At 50.9% G+C, this 25466-nt stretch overlaps 1 protein-coding gene and 1 long non-coding RNA gene across 2 annotated transcripts; one reads left to right on the plus strand and one right to left on the minus strand.

The window, feature by feature from the left end:
• Positions 1-4559: 4559 nt before the first annotated feature.
• Positions 4560-5074, plus strand: LOC129716010 (syncollin-like). The gene has a single exon (XM_055665884.1). The coding sequence runs from the start codon at positions 4670-4672 to the stop codon at positions 5072-5074; it is 405 nt and encodes a 134-aa protein (XP_055521859.1). The 5' UTR covers positions 4560-4669.
• Positions 5075-8837: 3763 nt separating this feature from the next.
• Positions 8838-25039, minus strand: LOC129716008 (uncharacterized). The gene is made up of 3 exons (XR_008726584.1): positions 24972-25039; positions 20171-20244; positions 8838-8924 (listed from the first exon to the last, which is right to left on the minus strand). It is a non-coding gene; the product is annotated as an uncharacterized LOC129716008 (long non-coding RNA).
• Positions 25040-25466: the final 427 nt, after the last annotated feature.

The following is a 25466-nucleotide window of genomic DNA, read 5'->3' on the forward strand; positions in this document are numbered from 1 at the left end:
ATAGAAACGTACAAAATTTTTAAGGGGGTTGGACGAGCTAGATGCAGGAAGATTGTTCCAGTGTTGGGGAAAGTCCAGGACAAGGGGTCCAAAGCTTAAGGATAAAGATGTGGAGGATAATCAGAGAAAAACCACCAGTGGAAGAACTTTTTTCACACAGAGAGTGGTGAGATCTCGGGACTCTCTGCCACAGAGAATGTGATGTCTATATATTATTTATATATATTGTCTAATCTATTGTTATTATCTAAGTGGTTGAGGTCACGTGGGAAAGGGGGGAGGTGCAGCGAGACCTAAGGGGGGCATGGTATACGTCCATAGGCACGAAGGTGTCAGCGGGCAGCTGGAAGGACAAGCGTATCATGGTATGTAGCTTCAAAGCAAAACGGATTTGAGGTTGTAGCTTTAGGGAGGATTCTACTGCAAGTTGTTACAGGGTCTTGGTGAGACCAAACATGCGAGATGTGTTGCAGTTTTTTGGTCCCCTAATTTGCGGAAGGGACATTCTGTGCTATTGGGTGAGCCCCAGCGTAGGTAGCAACAGGTTAATTCCAGGGTATGGCTGGGGACTGTCATTATGCTGAGAGATATGTGGCCCTTGTGGATAAAGCGACCGGCTGTGGGTTGAGACAGCTACTGGGAGTTTAGATAGGATACTGAGTGGATGGATCATTGCAAAAAATTACAATATGGATTGGCGGTTGTAGGGATTGGACACGCTAGTAAGGCAGGAAATGATGTTCCTGATGTCTATGGGGAGTCCATGAAAACAGACTGAATCCTGCCGATGGCAACACGCAAGCACGCACGAAAAGCCATTGCGACACACACGGTTTGTCACACACACACACAACACCACACGGGTTGACAAAGCTAAACACAAAACAGAAACAGGGAAAATTTTCCCACTCCCAATTCCTGTGACAACACACACACAGCACACAGGATCAGATGCACAACATTTGGACTGACCAGTTTAAGGATAAAAACATGTAGCGGCGCGCACATTTAGCAACGTGGTGAATCTGTGGGAGAATCACTTTTTCTGATTCAGAGTAGTTGAAGGCCACAGGTCAGTGTGGATTCTCTGCATGTTAGGAGTCGGTTAGGGTGGATACTTTGGGCTGAAAGGGATAGTGGCTAGAGGTGAGATGGGAGGGACGGGACACTGAGTTGGTAGGAGCGCCATCAAAAGATTGAACTATGGCCAGCACACATTCGCCATTCAATTGAATCAACGGCTGATCATCCACAAATCAGTTCCCCGTTCCTGCCTTCTCCCCATATCCCCTGACTCTCTCTCCCTCCCCGCTATCTTTAAGAGCCTCTCTCTTGAAAGAAGTATCTCCAGAGAACCGGCCTCCACCCCCTCTGAGGCAGGAATTCCACAGACTTCACAACTCTCACCTTGTGAAAAAAATGTTTCCCCTCGTCTCCCGTTCTAAATGGCCGGACCCCCTTATCTTTTACTGTGTGTGTGTGTGTGTGTATATAATGTGTGTGCTTTGTGTGTGTTCCTGTGTGTGGGTGTGTGTGTTGTGTTGGCCCCTGTTTGTCGTTCCTTCGTTTCCCCCAACTCTTCAAATAATTCTTTGTGTGTTCTGTAAGATTTAGCCATTGTCCTCCCCCTCGTAATAATTCTCATCTTGTTATTTTCTGCTGTTCATGCCCTTGTCTGTCCTTACTCATCCATGTGTGTGATGAGGGGAGTGTCCCGTGCACACGATCATGGTCGTGTGACCTGAGTGTGTCCTCATCTTGGTGTCTGGACAGAGAGGCCATCCTTCTTCACAGATTTCCCCTTTATTATTCTCCTGTTTCCTGCCTCTCCTCGTGTCCAACCCCTGGAACTTTCTCATTTTATGTTTCAATTTTTCCCTACTCCCCTAACTAATCCTCCAGAGTTCCTTCTAACCCCCAGAGTTGTAATCTCCTCTCAGATGGAACCTTTCCCCCCCTTCATTTACCCTTGCCTCTGGCCTCCCTCACTGTGACACCATTTGTCCCTCAATCTCTCCCCCACAATGCACTTTTTGTTCTCCCGCATGTGGTCTCTCCAGGGCCTGTGTTTGACACTCCAGAAGTTAATTTCCTCTTTGCTTCCTTACTAACTTCTCGTAGATCAAATTTATGACAGGCGCATTCACTTTCTCTATTGCCCTGATATCTTCCCCCTCATTACAAAGTTTTAGATCCCGAGCCTCGCAACCTCATATTCCCGACTACTTTCATTTATTATTTCACGGAGTTTGATCTTCCTCCTCTTCTAATGCAGTCCGTCCTCTTCTTATCTTATCCCCCTCTCCCCCCATCCAACAAGGGCCTTTCTATTGATCCCTTTCTTCCACTCTCCATTTCCCCCAGCCTTGTCTGACCCTCACCTATTCTCTCCTGACATCCATCTCCTATCCACTTCACCAGACTTTCTCTGATCTCGCCTTCGACTTTCCTTCTTCATCCTCGGCCAAATTAAAGGCTTTTCCATTTAATTTCCTTAAGCTATTTTTCTGCCTTCCAAACATCTTGGAAACTCATTCATCTTCCAACTTCTCTCTCTCCAATCCCTTCCCCCCTGTTACACCTTTCGGCTTCATTCTTCCTTTCTTCTACAACCCTCTTGTTATGAATCCTTCCACTATGGGCCTGCCTGCAAGAAAAGCTTTCTCGTCTCCCTCCTTCTTCTATCTCATTGTACTCTGGCTTGTTTCTATTCCCTCGTATCTCAATCTCCTTTCAATGTTCTGTGCGGCCCAGAATTCCTCCAATGGTTCCTCTTACTTTCTGCTTCCCTTGCAGTTGACGGGCTACCAGCTCCGGTCTCTTATCGTAAGAATTATTCTGAGGTGTGGTGATCTTAGGAGTGTGTGGTCCCCAGCAATCTCTGGAGTGTACCTTCCTCCAGGAGTTTCCTTGTCACTCAACATTGCACCTGGCCCCTCAGGCACTCAATAACTCCTTTTCCCTTCCTTTCTCTCCTATCTCCAGCTATTTGCTGTCCCTCTCATCCCCTCTCCTCCCTTCTCTTCTCCTCCCCTCCCCTCTCTTTCCCGTCTCCACTTCACTCTCATCTCTCCTCTCCTCATCCCTCTCTTCTTCCTCTCTGGGTCCTGGTGATGCCACTCCTCACCTCCCCTGCCTTGGCCTCTTTCTCTCCTCCCCCTCTCCCGTTTCTCTCCAATATTGAGCCTCTCCTCTCTTGCCCTCTCTCGCCCCTTTTCCTCTCTTTCCCCTGGGTTCCTCCTTTCATTCCCAAAGTCTGGATCCCACTCCCTTCGCCTCGCTCCTGTACTCAACATTCCCTCTCCTCTTTGTAACCTCCTCCCTCTTGCTCCGTGACAGGCTAGATCCCTCCATATCCTGTCCTACCCAAGTACTGTCACCTCCATGCCCACTCTTTCTCCCCTTCTCCTCCTCTCCCGTCCTCCTCTCCTCACATGACACCAAACCCCTCTTTCCTTTCACCTACTCACGTGCGATCAAGCAGTGTGTGTGTCGCCCCAGTCTCCTGGTACTTTGTCCCCAGTGCCTTTTCCTGTTAATTTGTCTCCTTAGTCCTAATCTCTACTTGGGTGTCCCGGGGGGTCGTGTCTCCTGCTCTCCTTCGTCATGTGAGAGACTCAGTGCCTTGATCCCAGTGAAATAGTTTTGGGTGTCCCTCTCCTCATACTCTGTTCTCCTTTCAGTCCCTATTGGTCCTCCTTGTCCCCCCTTCTTTGCACTCCGATTCAGTGGAGGAAGATTAATGGGTGCTAATTGTTCCCTACAGGTGTGTTCCCCTCTCTGGTAGTGAGAATGAGTTCTCCTCACCTATCCCATAAGATCTTCACCCGGGTCCCCTCCTATCGTGTTTTCCTCTTACATTTTTCCCCCCTAGGGAGTGCTCACTCCCCTCCTAGCCTCTTGGCCCTCTCGGTCCTATATGAAACATCCCCTCTAATGTTTTATATTAATTATTCATGTTGTATGTGCATTGCCAGTTTTGAGAATAACCAAGAGTCACCCAACATTGAGTGACATTGAGGGGAGCCCAGCGTAGGTTCACCAGGTTAATTCCCGGGATGGCGGGACTGTCATATGCTGAGAGAATGTGGAGCGGCTGTGGGCTTGTACACTCTGTGGAGTTTAGAAGGATGAGAGGGGCATCTCATTGAAACATATATGAGATTATTAAGGGGTTTGGACACGCTAGAGGCAGGAAACATGTTCCCGATGTTGGGGGAGTCCAGAACCAGGGGCCACACACACACACACGCACACACGCACACGCGCACACGCACACGCACACACACACACACACACACACACACACACACACACACACACACACACACACACAGAAGGATGAGAGGGGCATCTCATTGAAACACCCCTCCCCGTGAGATCTCCGCAGCTGTGTGTGTGTATGTGTCCCTGTCCACTAAACCTGTTCCCGTTCCCAGACAGATACACGTCTCCTTATCTAACGCTGACGGGGGGGTAGAGAGGGAGTTGAAGGTCGGGGGGGGGACCGGGTTGGCCTTGGACGGGCGGGATAAAAGCGGCAGGCGGTGTCGACGGGGAGTGGGGGAAGATCCAGAGAAGAGCGCGCACCCCTCTCTCTCTGTCTCTGTCTCTCTCTGCCTCGTTCGTTTGTTCTCTCTCTCACACACACAGTCTCGTCCGCTCAGCAATGTGGGGACCGTGGGCCAGCGCGACGTTCCTGTGCCTGGTGGCCGTTGCCGTTGCCGCTGCCCAGTGCCCGGAGCCGTCGGCACTGCGGGAGCCGGGCGGCCAGCGGGTGTGCGCCCGCTTCTACGAGGACAGCGACGTGCTGTACGAGCGGTGTTGCGGAGGGGGCTTTGTGGACGTCCACAGCCCGGCCGACGTGCCCTCCATCGAACGCTTCTGGAACGACCGCGTGTCCGGGCTGGTGGTGGGGCCGCGCTGCTCGCTCACCGTGTGGAACAAGCGCAACAAGCGGGGACACAAGCGGAAGTTCCGCAGCGGGGTCCAGCCCCGGCTGGAGGAGCTGGCCAAGGGGCTCTTCGGCAACTGGGACAACTCCATCACCTCTTACTACTGCGAGTGCTCCTGAGGTCCTGGGCACGGAGCGGGGACACAGAGACACAGAGACAACCTACACCAGCTCCTGCTGCTGCTACAGCTGACGTGAGGCGACCACATGCGGGCCATTCCACCAGCTTCAATTCTGCCCACAGTCTCTCTATCCATCCCCCTCTCCCTATCTCTCTTCTCCCCTCTCCTACTCCCTCTCTCCCCATCCCTCCCCTTTCTCCTCTCCTCTCTCCTTCCCTCTCTCCTCATCCATCCCTATCTCTTGCCCTCTCCTCTCTCCTTCTCCCTCTCTCCACATTCCTCCTCTTCCTCCTCTCCTCTCTCCTTCTCCCTCTCCCCATTCCTCCCCTCTTCCTTCCTCCCCTTTCTCCTTCTCCCTCTCTCCCCATTCCTCCCCTTTCTTCCTCTCCTCTCTCCTTCTCCCTCTCTCCCCATTCCTCCCCTTTCTCCTCTCCTCTCCTTCCCTCTCTCCCCATCCCTTCCTATCTCTTGCCCTCTCCCCTCTCCTTCTCCCCCCCATTCCTCTCCTTTCTCCTCTTCTCTCTCCTTCTCTCTCTCCCCATCCCCCCCCCTCTCTTGTCCTCTCCTCTCTCTTTCTCTCTCTCCCCATTCCTCCCCTTTCTCCTCTTCTCTCTCTCCCCATTCCTCCCCCTCTTTGTCCTCTCCTCTTTCCTTCTCTCTCCCCATCCCTTCCCTCTCCTTTCTCCTCTCCCTATCTCTCCTCCCCTTTCTCCTTCTCTCCTCCTCTCCCTATCTCTCCCCTTTCTCCTTCTCCCTCTCCCCCTCCTCTCCCTTCCCTGTCTCTTCTCCTCTCACCTCCTCTCCCTTTCCGTCCATCCCTCCATACCCCCCCTCTCTCTCCTTCTCCCTCTCCCCCATCCCTCCCCTCTCCCTTTTCCCTTCTTTCTCTTCTCCTCCTTCTCTCTCTCTCTCCCCATCCCCTCTCACCTTTCCTTTCCTCTCTCCCCCCTCTTCTTCTTCTTGTGTATGGCGTGCACAGCTGAAAGTTGTGGGCCACCTTGCTCTATTTGACTGTGCACGCCGGGTTGATTGCATTCGTTGAAACAGGTCGGACCACATGAAGGTTGCAATCTCCCGCCCCTCTCCCCTTCACTGCGGCCCAGTGGCGATAAACTGTCTCTGTTTAACCTTGCAATTAAACGCTATCTCTCCTGCAAACTGTCTTGTGTCCACTCTGTTTGACCCGGGGCGAGTCGCGCTGATTGTGGTCGGCGCGGGCGCGGAGAAGGGGCGGGAAGAGCAGAAACCCTCGCTAGCCGCGGAACCGCAGGCTCGCAAACCCAGCGGGCACACGATACAAACGTCAGGGTGGGGTGAGGGAGGGAACCGCAGATGCTGCTTTACGCCGCAGACAAGCGCGACCTGCTGGAGTAACTCGGAGGGGACGGGCAGCTTCTCTGGGGAGAAGGAACGGCCGATGTCTCGCCTTCTCCAGATGAGAGTCAGGGGAGACGGGAGGGACAGAGATAAGGAAGTGGAAGGTGTGAAAACGGGGGATCAAAGGGGATTGTCCACCACAGACTAGGTATGTTACAAAACCTACCTGAATCGTGGCTGAGCATCTGCCCCACCCCTTGTGTGTGATTTTGGAGCTGTTTGGAGGGGGCGGGTTTAAAACGCGATTTTTACTAGGCTGTTCCAATCGCAGATGTTCAGCCTAGTAAATCATTAACGGAGAATCGCTGCAAGACCCGGTCCCAAAAGCTAATAATTAGTTTTATAGGCCTCGAATAGTAGATATAATAATTTTAAAAGCTCTCGTTCAGTTCGCAACCTCTCGCAGCCCCAGGGTTTTATAAAGCAAACTATTAAAGGTATGTACCTTATTTTTACATTAAATGGGGCATGTATATAACCCTATAATTAAAATTTTCTATAGCGAGTAGCTCATTTTGGGCTTTTTATATCCCGCAGTATTTTTCTCGGCATTTGAGGGCACAAATCCAGCGCGATTTGAACGTTCTAAACCAGCGCGTTCACATGAACCCACTAGAAAGCCGATTTAAATGGGCATTTATTTACAGCAATTGAACACTAAATTCCTTCCATTTGGCCTATAAATTAATGTAAATTAGATATAAAAATCATGTTATATTGTGAATTATTTGTGAATAATCTTTGGACACTTAGGCTATTTAAAAATGTTCATCTTTCCTTAAGAAATGGGCTTTTGACTATCCAAGATCACAGCTTTTTTGTAATGTCCATTGAAAATCAATAGGGAACAAGATGCTAATTTCCGAGTATGAAAATGGCCATAACTTTTTTAATACTTGAGATATGAAAGTGAATTTGGTGTCAAATTAAACTTATTGTTATGCTTTATCTGATGGGATAAATAAATTGCAGACTTGATTTTTTTAAATCTCAAAATTTTGTAACATTGCTACACAGACGGCAGCGGAGGCCGTGGATGTTCAATGGATGTTTTCAAGAGAGAGTTGGATTTCACAGCGCGGTGTGGCCACCCCTCCCTCAATGCCCCCCTCCCTCCGTGCCTCAACGCCCCCCCCTTCCCTTGTCCTCCAGAACTCCCCTTGCCCTCCCCACTGCCCCTCACTGTCTCTCCCACAATGCCTCACTCCCTCCCCACTGCCCCTCACACTTCACTCCCACAATGCCTCACTCCCTCCCCACTGCCCCTCACACTTCACTCCCACAATGCCTCACTCCCTCCCCACTGCCCCTCACACTTCACTCCCGCAATGCAGCGCTCCCTCCCCACTGCCCCTCACTGTTTTAAATATCTGGGAGTCCACATCTCTGAGGATATGACATGGGCATCACACGCCTCAGCACTCGTGAGTAAGGCAAGGCAGCGCCTTTACCACCTCAGGCAATTGAGGAAATTCAGAGTGTCTCCGAGGATCCTCCAGTGCTTCTACGCAGCGGCGGTGGAAAGCATCTTGTCCGGGAACATTACCATCTGGTTTGGGAATTGCTCTGCCAAGGACAAGAAGGCTCTGCAGAGAGTAGTGCGTTCGGCCGAACAAACGCACTATGGGAACTTCACTCACCCCCCTGCAGGAACTATACAACAGGAGGTGCAACTCCAGAGCAAACAAAATCATGAGAGACCTCTTCCACCCCTGCAACGTACTGTTCCAGCCGCTACGGTCAGGCAAGCGCCTCCGTTGCCATGCGGTGGGGGCGGAGAGGTTGAGAAGGAGTTTCTTCCCAGAGGCAATTCGGACTGTAAACGCCTATCTCACCAGGGACTAACTCTACAGAACGTTTTTCCTTCTATTATTTATTATGTAAAATAATATGTGTGTTATGATTGTGTTTATAATTTGTTTGGTTGTTTTGTTGTTCCGCGAGCATTTGCCACTTTCATTTCACTGCACATCTCGTATGTGTATGTGACAAATAAACTTGACTTGACTTGACTGTCACTCCCACAATGCCGCACTCCCTCCCCACTGCCCCTCACCTCCCTTGTCCCTCCCGCATGTCCCTCCATCTGTATATATGTATATATGTATGTAGCGCCGTAGAATTTGTGCACCTATTCCCCCCCCCCATCTCCCTTCTGTTTTGTTTTTCTGTTTCTTGTTTTTTGTGTAAAATTGTATGTATGCACTGAGTACGAGCAGCTTTCAGTTTCACTGTACATGTATAGTGACAATAAATGGCATATCTATCTATCTATATCTATCTATCTATGTCCCGTCCCTCCCGCATGTCCCGTCCCTCCCGCATGTCCCGTCCCTCCCGCATGTCCCGTCCCTCCCGCATGCCCCGTCCCGTCCCGTCCCTACCTTGTTACAAAGCCAGTCCTCGTTGGCCTTGGGCTTGGGGTCGCTGTAGTACATGGAGACCTGCTGACCGTGAACCACCAGGGAATGCTGGGAGAAACAGAGGAGGCACAAACATCAGCTGCTGCCCACATCCCCACACACTGTCCCAGCTCATGCCCCGAGTGAAAACAAGAGGGGAGAGATGGAGAGGGGGAGAGAGGGAGGAGAGGATAGAGGAGGTGGAGAGAGAGAGAAGGGGGAGAGTGAGAAGGGGAGAGAGTGAGAGGGGGAGAGAGTGGGGGAGAGAGAGTGAGGAGAGAGGGCGAGAGAGAGGGGATGAGAGAGAGGAGAGAGAGGGGAGGGAGAGAGAGAGGTGGGAGAGAGAGAGGGGGAGGAGACAGAGGGAGGGGGAGAAGGGCTAGTGAGAGAGAAGGAAGGGGAGGGAGGGAGAGAGAGAGAGAGAGGAGAGAGAAGGGGGAGATAGAGAGAGAGGGGGAAGAGAGAGAGAGGTGGTGGGTGGGGGAGAGAGAGAGGGGGAGAGAGAGGAGAGAGAGATGAGAGAGAGAAGGGAGATAGATAGAGAGAGAGAGACAGAGAGAGAGAGACAGAGAGAGAGAGAGAGAGAGAGAGAGAGAGAGAGAGAGAGAGAGGGAGAGAGAGGGGGAGAGAGAGAGGGGGGAGAGGAGAGAGAGGAAAGAGAGAGAGAGATGAGGGGAGGAGAGAGGAGGGGAGAGATTCAGGAGGGAGAGGGGAGAGAGGGGAAGAGGAGAGAGAGAGAGGGAGAGGAGGGCAGGGGGAGGGAGAGAGAGGAGGGGGAGAGAGGGGAGAGGAAAGGGGGAGTAGAGGAGAGAACAGTAGAGGGAGAGAGAGGGGAGAGGGAGAGGAGAGAGAGAGAGGAGAGAGGAGGAGAGGGGAGGAAAGAGGGGATGGAGAGAGAAGAGAGAGAGGATAGAGGAGGAGAGAGAGAGGTCTCTAGAGAGAAGAGAGGGGGAGAGAGAGAGGGGGAAGAGAGAGGGAGGGGGAGATATACTAGGGTGTGAGTGGGAAAGAAAGAGAGAGGCGAGAGAGAGGGGGAGAGAGAGAGAGAGGAGGGAGAGAGAGGGGGAGAGAGAGGAGGAGAGAGAGGAGGGGAGAGAGAGAGGAGCCCCCCAGAGGAGTGAGAGAGAGAGGGAGGAGAGGAGAGAGGAGAGGAAGGAGAGACAGAGAGGAGAGGAGAGAGAGGAGGAGAGAGGGGGTGGAGGGAGGGGGGAGTATAAGAGAGAGAGAGAGGGCGGGGAGGGAGAGGGGAGAGAGAGGGTGAGAGAGGGAGAGAGGGGGGAGAGGAGAGAGGAGAGGAGAGGGGAGAGAGGGGGGAGGGAGGAGGAGAGAGAGAGAGAGGAGGGGAGAGAGAGGGGATAGAGAGAGAGCAGAGAGTCTCCCAGAGAGCCCAGACGGAAACTGAATCTGAGAGGGATAGGGGAAAAGTCCATAAAGTCTTAACCTCTGAAGAGAGAGTGGGGAGTGGGGCATTCCCCCCTTGAGCCGAGCCAAACTGACCCATGACGAGAGGAAGCACAACATAAACCGTGATCTGTCTGAGAGAGAGGGGGAGGGGGGATGGGGGGGGGGGGGGGGGGGGGGAGAGGGGAGGGGAGGAGGGAGAGGGACCTGCCTCTCCCCTGAGAGAGAGGAAGGCCCACAATACGGAGAGAGAGGTGATATAGAGGCCACCAGAGCAGGAGATCAAGAGGAGCAGGAGAGAGATCGCACACACACAAACACACCAGCACAGTGAAGCTCCTTCCACACTACCCATAACACACATCAATGACAAACCAGTCGTTGAGATCTCGTTCCTCCTTCATTCCCTCTCACACCCAGAGTCTCTCTCACTCTCCCACTCTCCTCATCCTTCAGGACTCTCCTTCTCTCTTCCTGTCTCTCTCTCTACCTCTTTCTCTCCCTCTCTCCTCTCTTCTCTTCCCTCCCCTCTCTCTCTATCCCTTCTCTTCTCTCTTCCATCTCTCCTCTCCTGCACTCATCTCTCTCCTCTCCTCTATCTCCTCTCTCTCTCTCCTCTCTCCCTCTCCCTCTCTTCTCTCTACTCCTCTCTCTCTCTCTCTCTCTCCTCTCCTCTCCTCTCCTCCTTCTTCTCTCTCCCTCTCTCTCTCTCTCTCTCTCTCTTCTCTTCTCTCTCTCTCTCTCCCTCTCTCGCTCTCTCTCCTCTCCCTCTCTCTCCCTGTCTCTCTCTCTCTCCCCCATCTCTCTCTCTCTCTCTCTCTCTCTCTCTCTCTCTCTCCCTCTCTCTCTCTTTCCCATCTCTCTCTCTCTCTCTCTCTTCCTCCCTCTCTCTCTTTCTACTTCTCTCTCTCCTCTCTCCCTCTCTCTCCTCTCCCTCTCTCTCTCCCCCTCTCTCTCTCTTCTCTCTCCAATCTCTCTCTCTCCTCCCCTCTCTCTCTCCCTCTTTCCTCTCCTCTCTTCTCTCTCTCACAATCCTCTCATTCCCCCTCTCTTTTTCTTTCTCTCTCCCCCCCTCTCCCCCCCTCTCTCCCCCTCTCTCCTCTCTCTCTCCCTTCTCTCCCTCTCTTCCCCTCTCTCTCTCCCTCTCTCTCTCTCTCTCTCTCTCTCTCCTCTCCTCTCTCCTTCCCTCTCTCTCTCTCCTCTCTCTCTCTCTCTCTCTCTCTCTCTCTCCCCTCTCTCTCTCTCTCTCTCCTCTCTCCCTCTCTCTCTTTCTCCTCTCTCTCTCCCTCCTTCCTCTCTCTCTCTCTCTCTCCTCTCTCTCCTCTCTCTCTCTCCTCTTCTCTCTCTCTCTCCCTCTCTCTATCTCTCTCTCTCTCTCTCTCTCCCTCTCTCTCTCTCTCTCTCTCCGTCTCTCTCTCTCTCTCTCTTCTCCTCTCCCTCTCTCTCTCTCTCTCTCTCTCTCTTACTCTCTCTCTCTCTTCTCTCCCTCTCTCTCTCTCTCTCCCCTCTCTCTCTCCCTCTCTCTCTTCTCTCTCTCTCTCTCCGTCTCTCTCTCTGTCCCTCTCTCTCCCCCTCTCCCTCTCTCTCTCTCTCTCTCTCCCTCTCTCTCTCTCTCTCTCTCTCTCTCTCTCTCTCCCCCTCTCTCTCTCTCTCCCTCCCTCTCTCTCTTTCTCTCTCCCCCCGTCTCTCTCTCCCTCTATCTCTTTCTCTCTCTCCCCCGTCTCTCTCTCAAACAGCCCTCCATTTAACGGCAAGCCCACGGCAGCTCTGCCGAGCCAGCGACCAGGGTGAGCCCACAGCAGCCCAGCGGCACCCGTCATAGCTCCGACGAGCCTCAGCCTCCAGCGAGGGGCCTTGGCATCCGTCATCTGGTTTGCTTGCCCACACCAGAGCAGCAAAACCAAGGCAAAAGGGCCCCCCATCATCGTACCACCATCACCGCAAACGCAAACGCAAACATCGTACACAAACCGGAAAGCTATATAATGGGCAAATGTTTGGCAGATGCAGTATAATGTGGATAAATGTGAGGTTATCCATTTCCACAGGAAAGCAGACTATTATCTAAATGGTGGCCGATTAGGAAAAGGGGGAGATGCAGCGAGACCTGGGTGTCATGGTACACCAGTCATTGAAGGTAGGCATGCAGGTGCAGCAGGCAGTGAAGAAAGCAAATGGTATGTTAGCTTTCATTGCAAAAGGATTTGAGTCTAGGAGCAGGGAGGTTCTACTGCAGTTGTACAGGGTCTTGGTGAGACCACACCTGGAGTATTGTGTACAGTTTTGGTCTCCTAATCTGAGGAAAGACATTCTTGCCATAGAGGATTTGAGTCTAGGAGCAGGGAGGTTCTACTGCAGTTGTACAGGGTCTTGGTGAGACCACACCTGGAGTATTGCGTACAGTTTTGGTCTCCAAATCTGAGGAAGGACATTCTTGTCATAGAGGGAGTGCAGAGACGGTTCACCAGACTGATTCCTGGGATGTCAGGACTGTCTTATGAGAAGAAAGACTGGATAGACTTGGTTTATACTCTCTAGAATTTAGGAGATTCCTGGGATGTCAGGACTTTCATATGAAGAAAGACTGGATAGACTTGGTTTATACTCTCTAGAATTTAGGAGATTGAGGGGGGATCTTATAGAAACTTACACAATTCTTAAGGGGTTGGACAGGCTAGATGCAGGAAGATTGTTCCCGATGTTGGGGAAGTCCAGGACAAGGGGTCACAGCTTAAGGATAAGGGGGAAATCCTTTAAAACCGAGATGAGAAGAACTTTCTTCACACAGAGAGTGGTGAATCTCTGGAATTCTCTGCCGCAGAGGGTAGTCGAGGCCACACACAGTTCATTGGCTATATTTAAGAGGGAGTTAGATGTGGCCCTTGTGGCTAAGGGGATCAGGGGGTATGGAGAGAAGGCAGGGATGGGATACTGAGTTGGATGATCAGCCGTGATCATATTGAATGGAGGGATATGGACCAAGCGCAGGTGGGCCTAGTACAGCCGGGACATGTTGGCAAGTCGGGCCGAAGTGCCTGTTGTTACACCTTATCACTCCAATAACTCGGCAAACAATGGGGGGAAAAAAAGGGAAAAGATCACAGCCAGCGGTGACAGGAAACAATTTGAAGGAGAGAATGCCCCCTGTCCCACTTAGGAAACCTGAACGGAAAACTATGTGGAGACTTTCAGATTCAGATTCAGATTCAATTTTCATTGTCAGTGTACAGTACAGAGACAACGAAATGTATTTAGCATCTCCCTGGAAGAGCGACATAGCAAACGATTTGAATAAAAAATAAATAATAAGTGTCCGGGGGGGGGGGGGGGGGGGGGGGGGGGGGGGTGGTGATTGGCAGTCACCGAGGTACGTTGTTGAGTAGAGTGACAGCCGCCGGGAAGAAGCTGTTCCTCGACCTGCTGGTTCGGCAACGGAGAGACCTGTAGCGCCTCCCGGATGGTAGGAGGGTAAACAGTCCATGGTTGGGGTGAGAGCAGTCCTTGGCGATGCTGAGCGCCCTCCGCAGACAGCGCTTGCTTTGGACAGACTCAATGGAGGGGAGCGAGGAAACAGGTGATGCGTTGGGCAATTTTCACCACCCTCTGCAATGCCTTCCGGTCGGAGACAGAGCAGTTGCCATACCATACTGTGATGCAGGTGGTAAGGATGCTCTCGATGGTGCAGCCAGCAGGTAGAAGTTCACCAGGATCTGAGGAGACAGATGGACCTTCTTCAGTCTCCTCAGGAAGAAGAGACGCTGATGAGCCTTCTTGATCAGAGTAGAGGTATTGTGGGTCCAAGAGAGGTCATCGGAGATGTTGACTCCCAGGAACCTGAAGCTGGAAACACGTCCCGTTAATGTGGATGGGGGTGTGCGTGCCGCCTCTGGACTTCCTGAAGTCTACAATGAGCTCCTTGGTCTTCTCGGAGTTAAGGGCCAGGATGTTGTCAGCGCACCATGCTGCTAAGTGCTGGACCTCCTCCCTGTAGGCCAGCTCATCGTTGTTGCTGATGAGGCCAATCACCGTTGTAATCATCTGTTTCCGTGCGGTTCCCGGAGGTTTTCTTAGTCGAAGCCGGTTGAAGGTGGTTGCCAGAGGTTGCAGGTCTTACCTACAAGCGCAAACCACTTTCGAGCACTGTCGAAAACCTCCGGGAACCTCACGGGAACATTTGGGCGGGGAGCAAAGTCGCCAGAGGTTTCCGTTCAGGTTTCCGAAGTGGGACGGACAGGGGCACGAAAACACATCTTGGGCGCATTTCCGCCCCCGAATCTAACGAACGTGCTCGAGAGAGAGAGAGAGAGAGACAGAGAGAGACAGAGAGAGAGAAAGAGGGATTGCCAAAGCTTCACAAATCCGTCACACACCAGACGGAAGTGGCAACAGAAACACGAGGCTTCAGGGTGGGACAGCTTGCACAGCAAACTGCAACTTGTCTTTTTGGTTTTTGGTTTGAAACAAAAAGTAAACAACACACACAATAATACAGAATCAGTTTGCCAACATTATCCCGACACTTTCAAAAGTTAACATTATTTGCAGAAAAACATGGTACAGTTGTCTGTGTGTGAGTGTGTGTGTGTGTGTGTGTGTGTGTGTGTGTGTGTGTGTGTGTGTGTGTGTGTGTGTGTGTGTGTGTGTGTGTGTGTGTGTGTGTGTGTGTGAGTGTGTGTGTGTGTATGTGTGTGTGTGTGTGTGTGTGTGTGTATGAGTGTGTGTGTGAGTGTCTGTGTGTGAGTGAGTGTGTGTGAGTGAATGTGTGTGTGTGAGTGTGTGTGTGTGTGTGTGTGTGTGTGTGTGTGTGTGTGTGACTGTGTGTGTGTGTGTGTGTGTGTGTGAGTGTGAGTGTGTGTGTGTGTGTGTGTGTGTGTGTGTGTAAGTGTGTGAGTGTGTGTGTGTGGGTGTGTGTGTGTGAGTGTCTGTGTGTGAGTCTGTGATTGAGTGTGTCTGTGTGTGAGTGAGTGTCTGAGTGTGTGTGAGTGTGTGTGTGTCTGTGTGTGCGTGTAAGTGCGTGTCTGTGTGTGTGAGTGAGTGTCTGTGTGTGTGCGCGCGTGTGTGTGGTGAGTGTGTGTGTGTGTGTGTAGGTGTGCGTGTCTGTGTGTGTGAGTGTACACCTAGAGCAATTCAATCCATATGTTATAAGACAATCATGCCTGCTCCACACAAACCAAGTCGGCTAGGTTAAAAGGGGGGGGAGGCAGGTTGGGGGGGGGGGAGGGGGGAGTTTGAGAGGGTGTGGGGGGGGGAGAAGGTGTTTTGTCGGCACCAAAGATGAATGCTGCATTTCTAGTGTGTGAACGGGCTGGCACGGACTTGGTGGGTCGAAGGGCCTGTTTCCGCGCTGTATCTCTAAACTAAACTAGGGCGTTAGTGAGTGAGCGAGTGGTCGCTGGTCGGTGCTGACACGTTGGGTCTGTTTCCCTGCTGTATCTCGAAACTAAAGGGCCTGTTTCCACGCTGTATCTCTCAACCAGACTAGGGAGTGAGTGAGTAGTGAGTGAGTAGGACGTGAGCAAGTGAGTGAGTGAGTGAGTGAGTGAGTGAGTGAGTGAGTGAGTGAGTGAGTGAGTGAGTGATTCGCTGGATCTAGAATTTAGAAGATCGAGGGGGGGATCTTATTGAAACTTACAAAATTCTTAAGGGGTTGACTGACTGGATAGACTTGGTTTATACTCTCTAGAATTTAGGAGATTGAGAGGGGATCTTATTGAAACTTACAAAATTCTTAAGGGGGTTGGACAAGCTAGATGCAGGAAGATTGTTCCCGATGTTGGGGAAGTCCAGAACAAGGGGCCACAGTTTAAGGATAAGGGGGAAATCTTTTAGGACCGAGATGAGAAAAACATTTTTTTTTCACACACAGAGAGTGGTGAATCTGTGGAACTCTCTGCCACAGAAGGTAGTTGAGGCCACAGTTCATTGGCTATATTTAAGAGGGAGTTAGATGTGGCCCTTGTGGCTAAAGGGATCAGGGGGTATGGAGAGAAGGCAGGTACGGGATACTGAGTTGGATGATCAGCCGTGATCATATTGAATGGCGAATGGTGCAGGCTCGAAGGGCTGAATGGCCTCTACTGCTGCACCTATTGTCTATGTTTCTATGATCGCTGATCAGCGCTGACACGTTGGGTCTGTTTCCCTGCTGTATCTCAAAACTAAAGGGCCTGTTTCCCTGCTGTATCTCTCAACCAGACTAGGACGTGAGTGAGTGAGTGAGTGAGTGAGTGAGTGAGTGAGTGAGTGAGTGATTGATCGCTGGTTGGCGCTGACACGTTGGCGGGCCTGTTTCCGCCATGGTAGTATGTTAGCTTTCATTGCAAAAGGACTTGAGTCTAGGAGCAGGGAGGTTCTACTGCAGTTGTACAGGGTCTTGGTGAGACCACACCTGGAGTATTGCGTACAGTTTTGGTCTCCTAATCTAAGGAAAGACATCCTTGCCATAGAGGGAGTACAGAGAAGGTTCACCAGACTGATTCCTGGGATGGCAGGAGTTTCATATGAAGAAAGACTGGATAGACTCGGCTTGTACTCGCTAGAATTTAGAAGATTGATGGGGGGATCTTATAGAAACGTACAAAATTCTTAAGGGGTTGGACAGGCTGGATGCAGGAAGATTGTTCCCGATGTTGGGGGAAGTCCAGAAAAAGGGGCCACACACAGTTTAACGATAAGGGGGAAATCTTTTAGGACCGAGATGAGATGAAAAACATTTTTTTTCCACACACAGAGAGTGGTGAATCTGTGGAACTCTCTGCCACAGAAGGTAGTTGAGGCCATTGGCTATATTTAAGAGGGAGTTAGATGTGGCCCTTGTGGCTAAAGGGATCAGGGGGTATGGAGAGAAGGCAGGTACAGGATACTGAGTTGGATGATCAGCCATGATCATATTGAATGGCGAATGGTGCAGGCTCGAAGGGCCGAATGGCCTCTACTCCTGCACCTATTGTCTATGTTTCTTCTATGATCGCTGATCGGCTAGATGCAGGAAGATTGTTCCCGATGTTGGGGAAGTCCAGAACAAGGGGCCACACACACACACACACACACAGTTTAAGGATAAGGGGGAAATCTTTTAGGACCGAGATAAGATGAGGAAAACATTTTTTTTCACACACACAGAGAGTGAGTGAGTGAGTGATCGATCGCTGATCAGCGCTGACACGTTGGGTCTGTTTCCCTGCTGTATCTCGAAACTAAAGGGCCTGTTTCCACGCTGTATCCCTCAACCAGACTAGGACGTGAGTGAGTGAGTGAGTGAGTGAGTGAGTGAGTGAGTGAGTGAGTGAGTGAGTGATTGTTGGTTGGTGCCGACACACCGGATCTGTTTGCCAGCCACGTCTCTGAAGTTTAAAGTCCAGAAAGGAGTAGGGAGGAGGAGGGTGTATGTGTGTGTCTGAGTGTGTGTGTAAAATGTCTGAGTGTGTGCGTGCGTGCGTGTGTCTGTCTGTGAGTCTGTGTCTGAGCGTGTATCTGTGTGGTGTGTGTGTGTGGTGTGAATGAGTGTGGTGTGTGTATGGTGTATGGGTGTGAGTGTGGTGTGTGTGTGTATGTATGTACAGTGTGAGCGTGTGCGTGTGTGTACTCTTGCATGTGGTCTGCGTGGGTCTTAACCTGTGTGTGTGTGTGTGAGTGTGAGTGAGTGAGTGAGTGTGTGTGTGTGTGTGTGTGTGTGTGTGTGTGTGTGTGTGAGTGTGTGTGAGTGTGTGTGTGTGTGTGTATGCGTGAGTGTGTGCGTGTAGTGTGTGCGCGTGTGTGTGTGAGTGTGTGTGAGTGAGTGAGTGTGTGTGTGTGTGTGTGTGTGAGTGTGTGAGTGTGTGTGCGTGTGTTTGAATGTATGTGTGTGTGTGAGTGAGTGTGTGTGTGCGTGTGAGTGAGTGAGTGAGTGAATGAGTGAAGAAAAGAATGAGTGAGTGAGTGAGTGAGTGAGTGAGTGAGTGAGTGAGTGAGTGAGTGAGTGAGTGAGTGAGTGATTCGCTGGATCTAGAATTTAGGAGATTGAGGGGGGATCTTATTGAAACTTACAACATTCTTAAGGGGGTTGGACAGGCTAGATGCAGGAAGATTGTTCCCGATGTTGGGGAAGTCCAGGACAAGAGGTCACAGTTTAAGGATAAGAGGGAAATCTTTTAGGACTTAGATGAGATGAGGAAAACCTGGAGTATTGCGTACAGTTTTGGTCTCCTAATCTGAGGAAAGACATTCTTGCCATAGAGGGAGTGCAGAGAAGGTTCACCAGACTGATTCCTAGGATGGCAGGACTTTCATATGAAGAAAGACTGGATAGACTCGGCTTGTACTCTCTAGAATTTAGGAGATTGAGGGGGGATCTTATAGAAACTTACAAAATTCTTAAGGGGTTGGACAGGCTAGATGCAGGAAGATTGTTCCCGATGTTGGGGAAGTCCAGAACAAGGGGCCACACACACAGTTTAAGGATAAGGGGGAAATCTTTTAGGATTGAGATGAGATGAGGAAAACCTGGAGTATTGCGTACAGTTTTGGTCTCCTAATCTGAGGAAAGACATTCTTGCCATAGAGGGAGTGCAGAGAAGGTTCACCAGACTGATTCCTAGGATGGCAGGACTTTCATATAAAGAAAGACTGGATAGACTCAGCTTGTACTCTCTAGAATTTTAGGAGATTGAGAGGGGATCTTATAGAAACTTACAAAAATTCTTAAGGGGGGTTGGGGACAGGCTAGATGCAGGAAGATTGCTCCCGATGTTGGGGAAAGTCCAGGACAAGGGGGGTAACAGCTTAAGGATAAGGGGGAAATCCTTTAAAAACTGAGATGAGAAGAACTTTTTCACACAGAGAGTGGTGAATCTCTGGAACTCTCTGCCGCAGAGGGTAGTCGAGGCCACACAGTTCATTGGCTATATTTAAGAGGGAGTTAGATGTGGCCCTTGTGGCTAAAGGGATCGGGGGGTATGGAGAGAAGGCAGGGATGGGATACTGAGTTGGATGATCAGCCGTGTTTCTATGATTGTGCTATTGTTCTATGATCAGCCGTGTTTCTATGTTTCTATGATCGCTGGATCTAGAATTTAGAAGATTGAGGGGGGATCTTATTGAAACTTACAACATTCTTAAGGGGGTTGGACAGGCTAGATGCAGGAAGATTGTTCCCGATGTTGGGGAAGTCCAGAACAAGGGGCCACACACACACACACAGTTTAACGATAAGGGGGAAGTCTTTTAGGACTGAGATGAGATGAGGAAAACATTTTTTTTCACACACACAGAGAGCGAGTGAGTGAGTGATTGTTGGTTGGTGCCGACACACCGGGTCTGTTTGCCAGCCACGTCTCTGAAGTTTAAAGTCCAGAAAGGAGTAGGGAGGGAGGAGGGTGTATGTGTGTGTCTGAGTGTGTGTGTAAAGTGTCTGAGTGTGTGTGTGCGTGCGTGTGTCTGTCTGTGAGTCTGTGTCTGAGCGTGTATCTGTGTGTGTGTGTGTGTGTATGTATCTGCGTGTGTGAGTGTGTGTGTGTGTGTGTGTATGTGTGTGTGTGAGCGTGTGCGTTCTTAAGGGGGTTGGACAGGCTAGATGCAGGAAGATTGTTCCCGATGTTGGGGAAGTCCAGAACAAGGGGCCACACACACACACACACAGTTTAAGGATAAGGGGGAAATCTTTTAGGACTGAGATGAGATGAGGAAAACATTTTTTTTCACACACACAGAGAGTGAGTGAGTGAGTGAGTGATTGTTGGTTGGTGCCGACACACCGGGTCTGTTTGCCAGCCACGTCTCTGAAGTTTAAAGTCCAGGTGGGAGTAGGGAGGGAAGGAAGGTGGGAGTGGGTGTGTGGAACGACCCCTGGCGAGCCAGGCATGTTCGGGGCTCCCCCCGATGGCAAGAACAACCCGGTGGCGATACTTGTGCGTGTTGTCAAGATCGGCAAAAGCAACCTGTGTGGCTTCCATCCATCTGCTCGCGTCCTGCAACTGATTAAACTCCACGAAGGCGAAGCCACGGCTTTGACCTGGAGACAGCATTCAAATATAGACGCAGCGTGTTAGTTCATGGCATTAAACGGCGGGGGGCCCCCGTCCGTCCGGCAACAACAAGGGAGGGTGGGGGGGGGGGGGGGGGGGGGGGGGGGGGGTGGGGGGAGAGAGAGAGAGAGAAAATAAAACACACACACAAACTGGCACACCACCACCCGGTGTCTGCACTCTTCCCCCTTCGCCAACACAGGGATCACGGTACAAATTAATGTCTCACAATCCCCCCTCCTCCACACAGACCGCATGCAAGGAGCCGCGGGGACTTTTGGCGGCCATTTTAATAAGCTCGGCCGCATCGGCCGCAGCCGAGATTGAGGGGCACACACAGAGTGAAGCTCCCTCCACACACACACACTCACATACACACACGCACACACGCAGATACACACACACACACACACATACATACACACACACGCAGACACACACACACACACAGATACACACTCACAGACAGACACACACACGCACAGACACTCACAGACACTTTACACACACACAGACACACACACTGACACTTTACACACACACACTCACGGACACACATACACTCACACGCAGATATGCACACACACACACGCACATACACACACACACACACACACACACACTCACAGCGAGACACACACACACGTACACACACACACAAACAGACACAGACATACATACACACACACACACTCAGATACGCACACACTCAGACAGACACACACGCACACACACTCAGACACTTTACACACACACTCACAGACACACACATACATACATACACACACACACGCAGACACACACACACACACACAGACATATAAAGACACACACACACACACACACAGACACACACACACACACACACACACACACACACGCGCTCACACACATACATACACACACACACACACACAGATACGCACACACATACACACACACACACACACACAGACACATACACACACACACACTTTACACACACACACACACAGACACACACATACATACACACACACGCAAACACACTCAGACACTTTACACACACACACACACGCAGATACACACACACACACGCAGATACACACTCAGACACACACGCACGCACACAGACACACACACACGCAGACACACTCAGATACGCACACACACTCAGACACACAGAAAACGCAGACACACACATACACACACACACACAGTCAGTATCAAACACACGATCAAACCTGTGAGGCAGCAGCTCTACCCGCTGCGCCGCCTTCATCACTGACCAAATGCTTTCACTACACGAGTCCACCGACCATTGATCCTCCTTGGGGGGAAAGATACTGCCCGCCCTGCCCCAAGGTCCAACAATCCTTCCCACTAGCAAAACAACAATGCTCTGAAGCCACAGGTGCAGGAGTAGAGGCCATTCGGCCCATCGCGTCCATTCTGCTATTCCAATCATGGCCGGTCTGTCTCTCCTTCTCAGCCCCCCTTCTCCCCATAGCCCCCGACTCCCGTACTGATCAATAACCTGCCAATCACCGCCTTAAAAATATCCACTGACTTGGCCTCTCTGGAAAGAAGGAATGGGTGACATTTCAGGTCGAGACCCTTCTTCAGTCTGAGTTACTCCAGCCTTTTACATAGAAACATAGACAATAGGTGCAGGAGTAGAGGCCATTCGGCCCTTCAAGCCTGCACCATTCACCATTCAATACGATCATGGATGATCATAGAAACATAGAAATTAGGTGCAGGAGTAGAGGCCATTCGGCCCTTCGAGCCTGCACCATTCGCCATTCAATATGATCATGGCTGATCATCCAACTCAGTATCCCGTACCTGCCTTCTCTCCATACCCCCTGATCCCCTTAGCCACAAGGGCCACATCTAACTCCCTCTTAAATATAGCCAATGAACTGTGGCCTCGACTACCCTCTGCGGCAGAAGAAAAAAGTTCTTCTCATCTCGGTTTTAAAGGATTTCCCCCTTATCCTTAAGCTGTGACCCCTTGTCCTGGACTTCCCCAACATCGGGAGCAATCTTCCTGCATCTAACCTGTCCAACTCCTTAAGAATTTTGTAAGTTTCTATAAGATCCCCCCTCAATCTCCTAAATTCTAGAGAGTATAAACCAAGTCTATCCAGTCTTTCTTCATAAGACAGTCCTGACATCCCAGGAATCAGTCTGGTGAACCGTCTCTGTACTCCCTCTATGGCAAGAATGTCCTTCCTCAGATTAGGAGACCAAAACTGTACGCAATACTCCAGGTGTGGTCTCACCAAGACCCTGTACAACTGCAGTAGAACCTCCCTGCTCCTAGACTCAAATCCTTTTGCTATGAATCCCCTCTCATCCTTCTAAACTCCGGTGAATACAAGCCCAGCCCATCTTTCTAAGTCGCTGTTTCTATGAGCCCATGGACTAGGCCGCAGGTTGCCATGGCAACTGAACAGTCGACCCATTATATGTCTCTTCCTGCCATGGATGACCAGCCGTGACCACATTGAATGGCGGTGCTGGCTCGAAGGGCCGAATGGCCTCTACTCCTGCACCTGTTGTCTATTGTCTATCCCAGAAATTAACCCCCCCCCCCATCCCCTCCAAGCCCAGCGGCAGAAGGCAATAGTCGCAGGAGTAGAGGCCATTCGGCCCTTCGAGCCAGCACCGCCATTCACTGTGATCATGGCTGATCATCCACAATCAGTACCCCGTACCTGCCTTCACCCCATATCCCCTGACTCCGCTATCTTTAAGAGCCCTATCTAACTCTCTCTTGAAAGCATCCAGAGAAACAGCCTCCACCGCCCTCTGAGGCAGAGAATTCCACAGACTCACAACTCTCACTGTGAGAAAAAGTGTTTCCTCGTCTCCGTTCTAAATGGCTGACCCCTTATTCTTAAACTCTGTGTGTGTGTGTGTGTGGCCCCTGGTTCTGGACTCCCCCAACATCGGGAACATGTTTCCTGCCTCTAGCGTGTCCAAACCCTTTAATAATCTCATATATGTTTCAATGAGATTCCCTCTCATCCTTCTAAACTCCACAGACTCACAACTCTCTGGGTAACATAGAAACATAGAAAATAGGTGCAGGAGTAGAGGCCATTCGGGCCCTTCGAGCCTGCACCATTCGCCATTCAATATGATCATGGCTGATCATCCAACTCAGTATCCCGTACCTGCCTTCTCTCCATACCCACTGATCCCTTTAGCCACAAGGGCCACATCTAACTCCCTCTTAAATATAGCCAACAAACTGTGTGGCCTCAACTACCCTCTGTGGCAGAGAATTCCACAGATTCACCACTCTCTGTGGGTGAAAAAAAAATGTTTTCCTCATCTCATCTCATCTCAGTCCTAAAAGATTTCCCCCTTATCCTCAAACTGTGACCCCTTGTCCTGGACTTCCCCAACATCAGGAACAATCTTCCTGCATCTAGCCTGTCCAACCCCTTAAGAATTTTGTAAGTTTCTATAAGATCCCCCGTCAAATCTTCTAAACTCTAGCGAGTACAAGCCGAGTCTATCCAGTCTTTCTTCATATGAAAGTCCTGACATCCCAGGAATCAGTCTGGTGAACCTTCTCTGTACTCCCTCTATGGCAAGAAGAATGTCTTTCCTCAGATTAGGAGACCAAAACTGTACGCAATACTCCAGGTGTGGTCTCACCAGGGCCCTGTACAACTGCAGTAGAACCTCCCTGCTCCTAGACTCAAATCCTCTATGGCAAGGATGTCTTTCCTCAGATTAGGGGACCAAAACTGTACGCAATACTCCAGGTGTGGTCTCACCAAGACCCTGTACAACTGCAGTAGAACCTCCCTGTTCCTATACTCAAATCCTCTATGGCAAGGATGTCTTTCCTCAGATTAGGAGACCAAAACTGTACGCAATACTCCAGGTGTGGTCTCACCAGGGCCCTGTACAACTGCAGTAGAACCTCCCTGCTCCTAGACTCAACTCCTCTATGGCAAGAATGTCTTTCCTCAGATTAGGAGACATAAAATGGCATAGGACATAAGGTGCAAATAAACAGATAATGGGCTATTAATGTTCAGAGTTGAGTTTGATAGCCGTGGGGGGAGTAGCTATTCCTGAACCTGGACGTTGCAGTCTTCAGGCTCCTGTACCTTCTACCCCCTCAATCTTCTAAATTCTAGCGAGTACAAGCCGAGTCTATCCAGTCTTTCTTCATATGAAAGTCCTGCCATCCCAGGAAGCTATCGTTAAGACCTCTGTCTAACTCTCTCTTGAAAGCATCCAGAGAATCGGCCTCCACTGCCCTCTGAGGCAGAGAATCCTGTACGAATTTTACATGATCCCCTCTCATCCGTCTAAACTCCAGTGAGTACAAGCCCACACTCGGAGAAGGAGATGATAATGAACACATTGAACACTGCACGCCATGATAATTTAGAATTAGGGGAGGAGAGGGTGTGAAGATCGAGAGAGAGAGAGAGAGAGAGCTTTCATTTATTTCTCCACATACAATCACCGCGCTCTTAAGCAAGTATCTCCGGACAAAACCGAAGACAGGAGGAAGCCCCTCGAGCAGCGGAGACACCAGGAACAGCACGGGCTCTCTCCGGAGATTGGAGACCATCACCCACCATCCGGATGGTGAAGGATGAGGTTCGAGTTTGCGGGAACGGGAGCAAGGAGGGGGGGGGGAGAGTGAGACAGAGAGAGTTTCGGAGTTTGCGTCTAAAACCCGCGAGGGGAATCTCACCTGAGGATTTGTTCCGCATCAGACGGACCTCCCGGGGCTGATGGCCGGAGTATTGCAGCTGGACACGGGATCTGGAGAGAGGGAGAGAGATAGATAGAGGGGTGACCAAAGTGGTCCCCAGACGGGTGAGAGAGAAAGAGGAAAGATCCCAGTGGTCCACGTGACTACCCATGGAGTGCGAGGACAGAGAGAAAGGGGGTGAGTGTACAGTGCGTGAGGGAGAGAGTGAGGGAGGATGCAGTGAGGGTGAGTGAGAGGGAGATGAGAGCAGAGAGAATGAGTGGAGGAGTAAGTGAGTGACGGAGAGAGAGAGAGAGAGGAGAGTGAGGGTGCGTGAGAGAGGACGAGGGAGAGAGGGACGGTGAGCAAAGATGGTAGGGAGAGAGGAGAGAGCGAGGGGGAAGGGAGCGAGGCCACCGAGAGAGAGAGCGAAAGAGAGAGAGAGACTTTGGTGAGTGAGGATCGAGAGAGAGTGAGGGTGAGAGGGCGGAGAGG

This window comes from Leucoraja erinacea, unplaced genomic scaffold (assembly GCF_028641065.1).
Source record: "Leucoraja erinacea ecotype New England unplaced genomic scaffold, Leri_hhj_1 Leri_1596S, whole genome shotgun sequence".
Taxonomy (NCBI): domain Eukaryota; kingdom Metazoa; phylum Chordata; class Chondrichthyes; order Rajiformes; family Rajidae; genus Leucoraja; species Leucoraja erinaceus.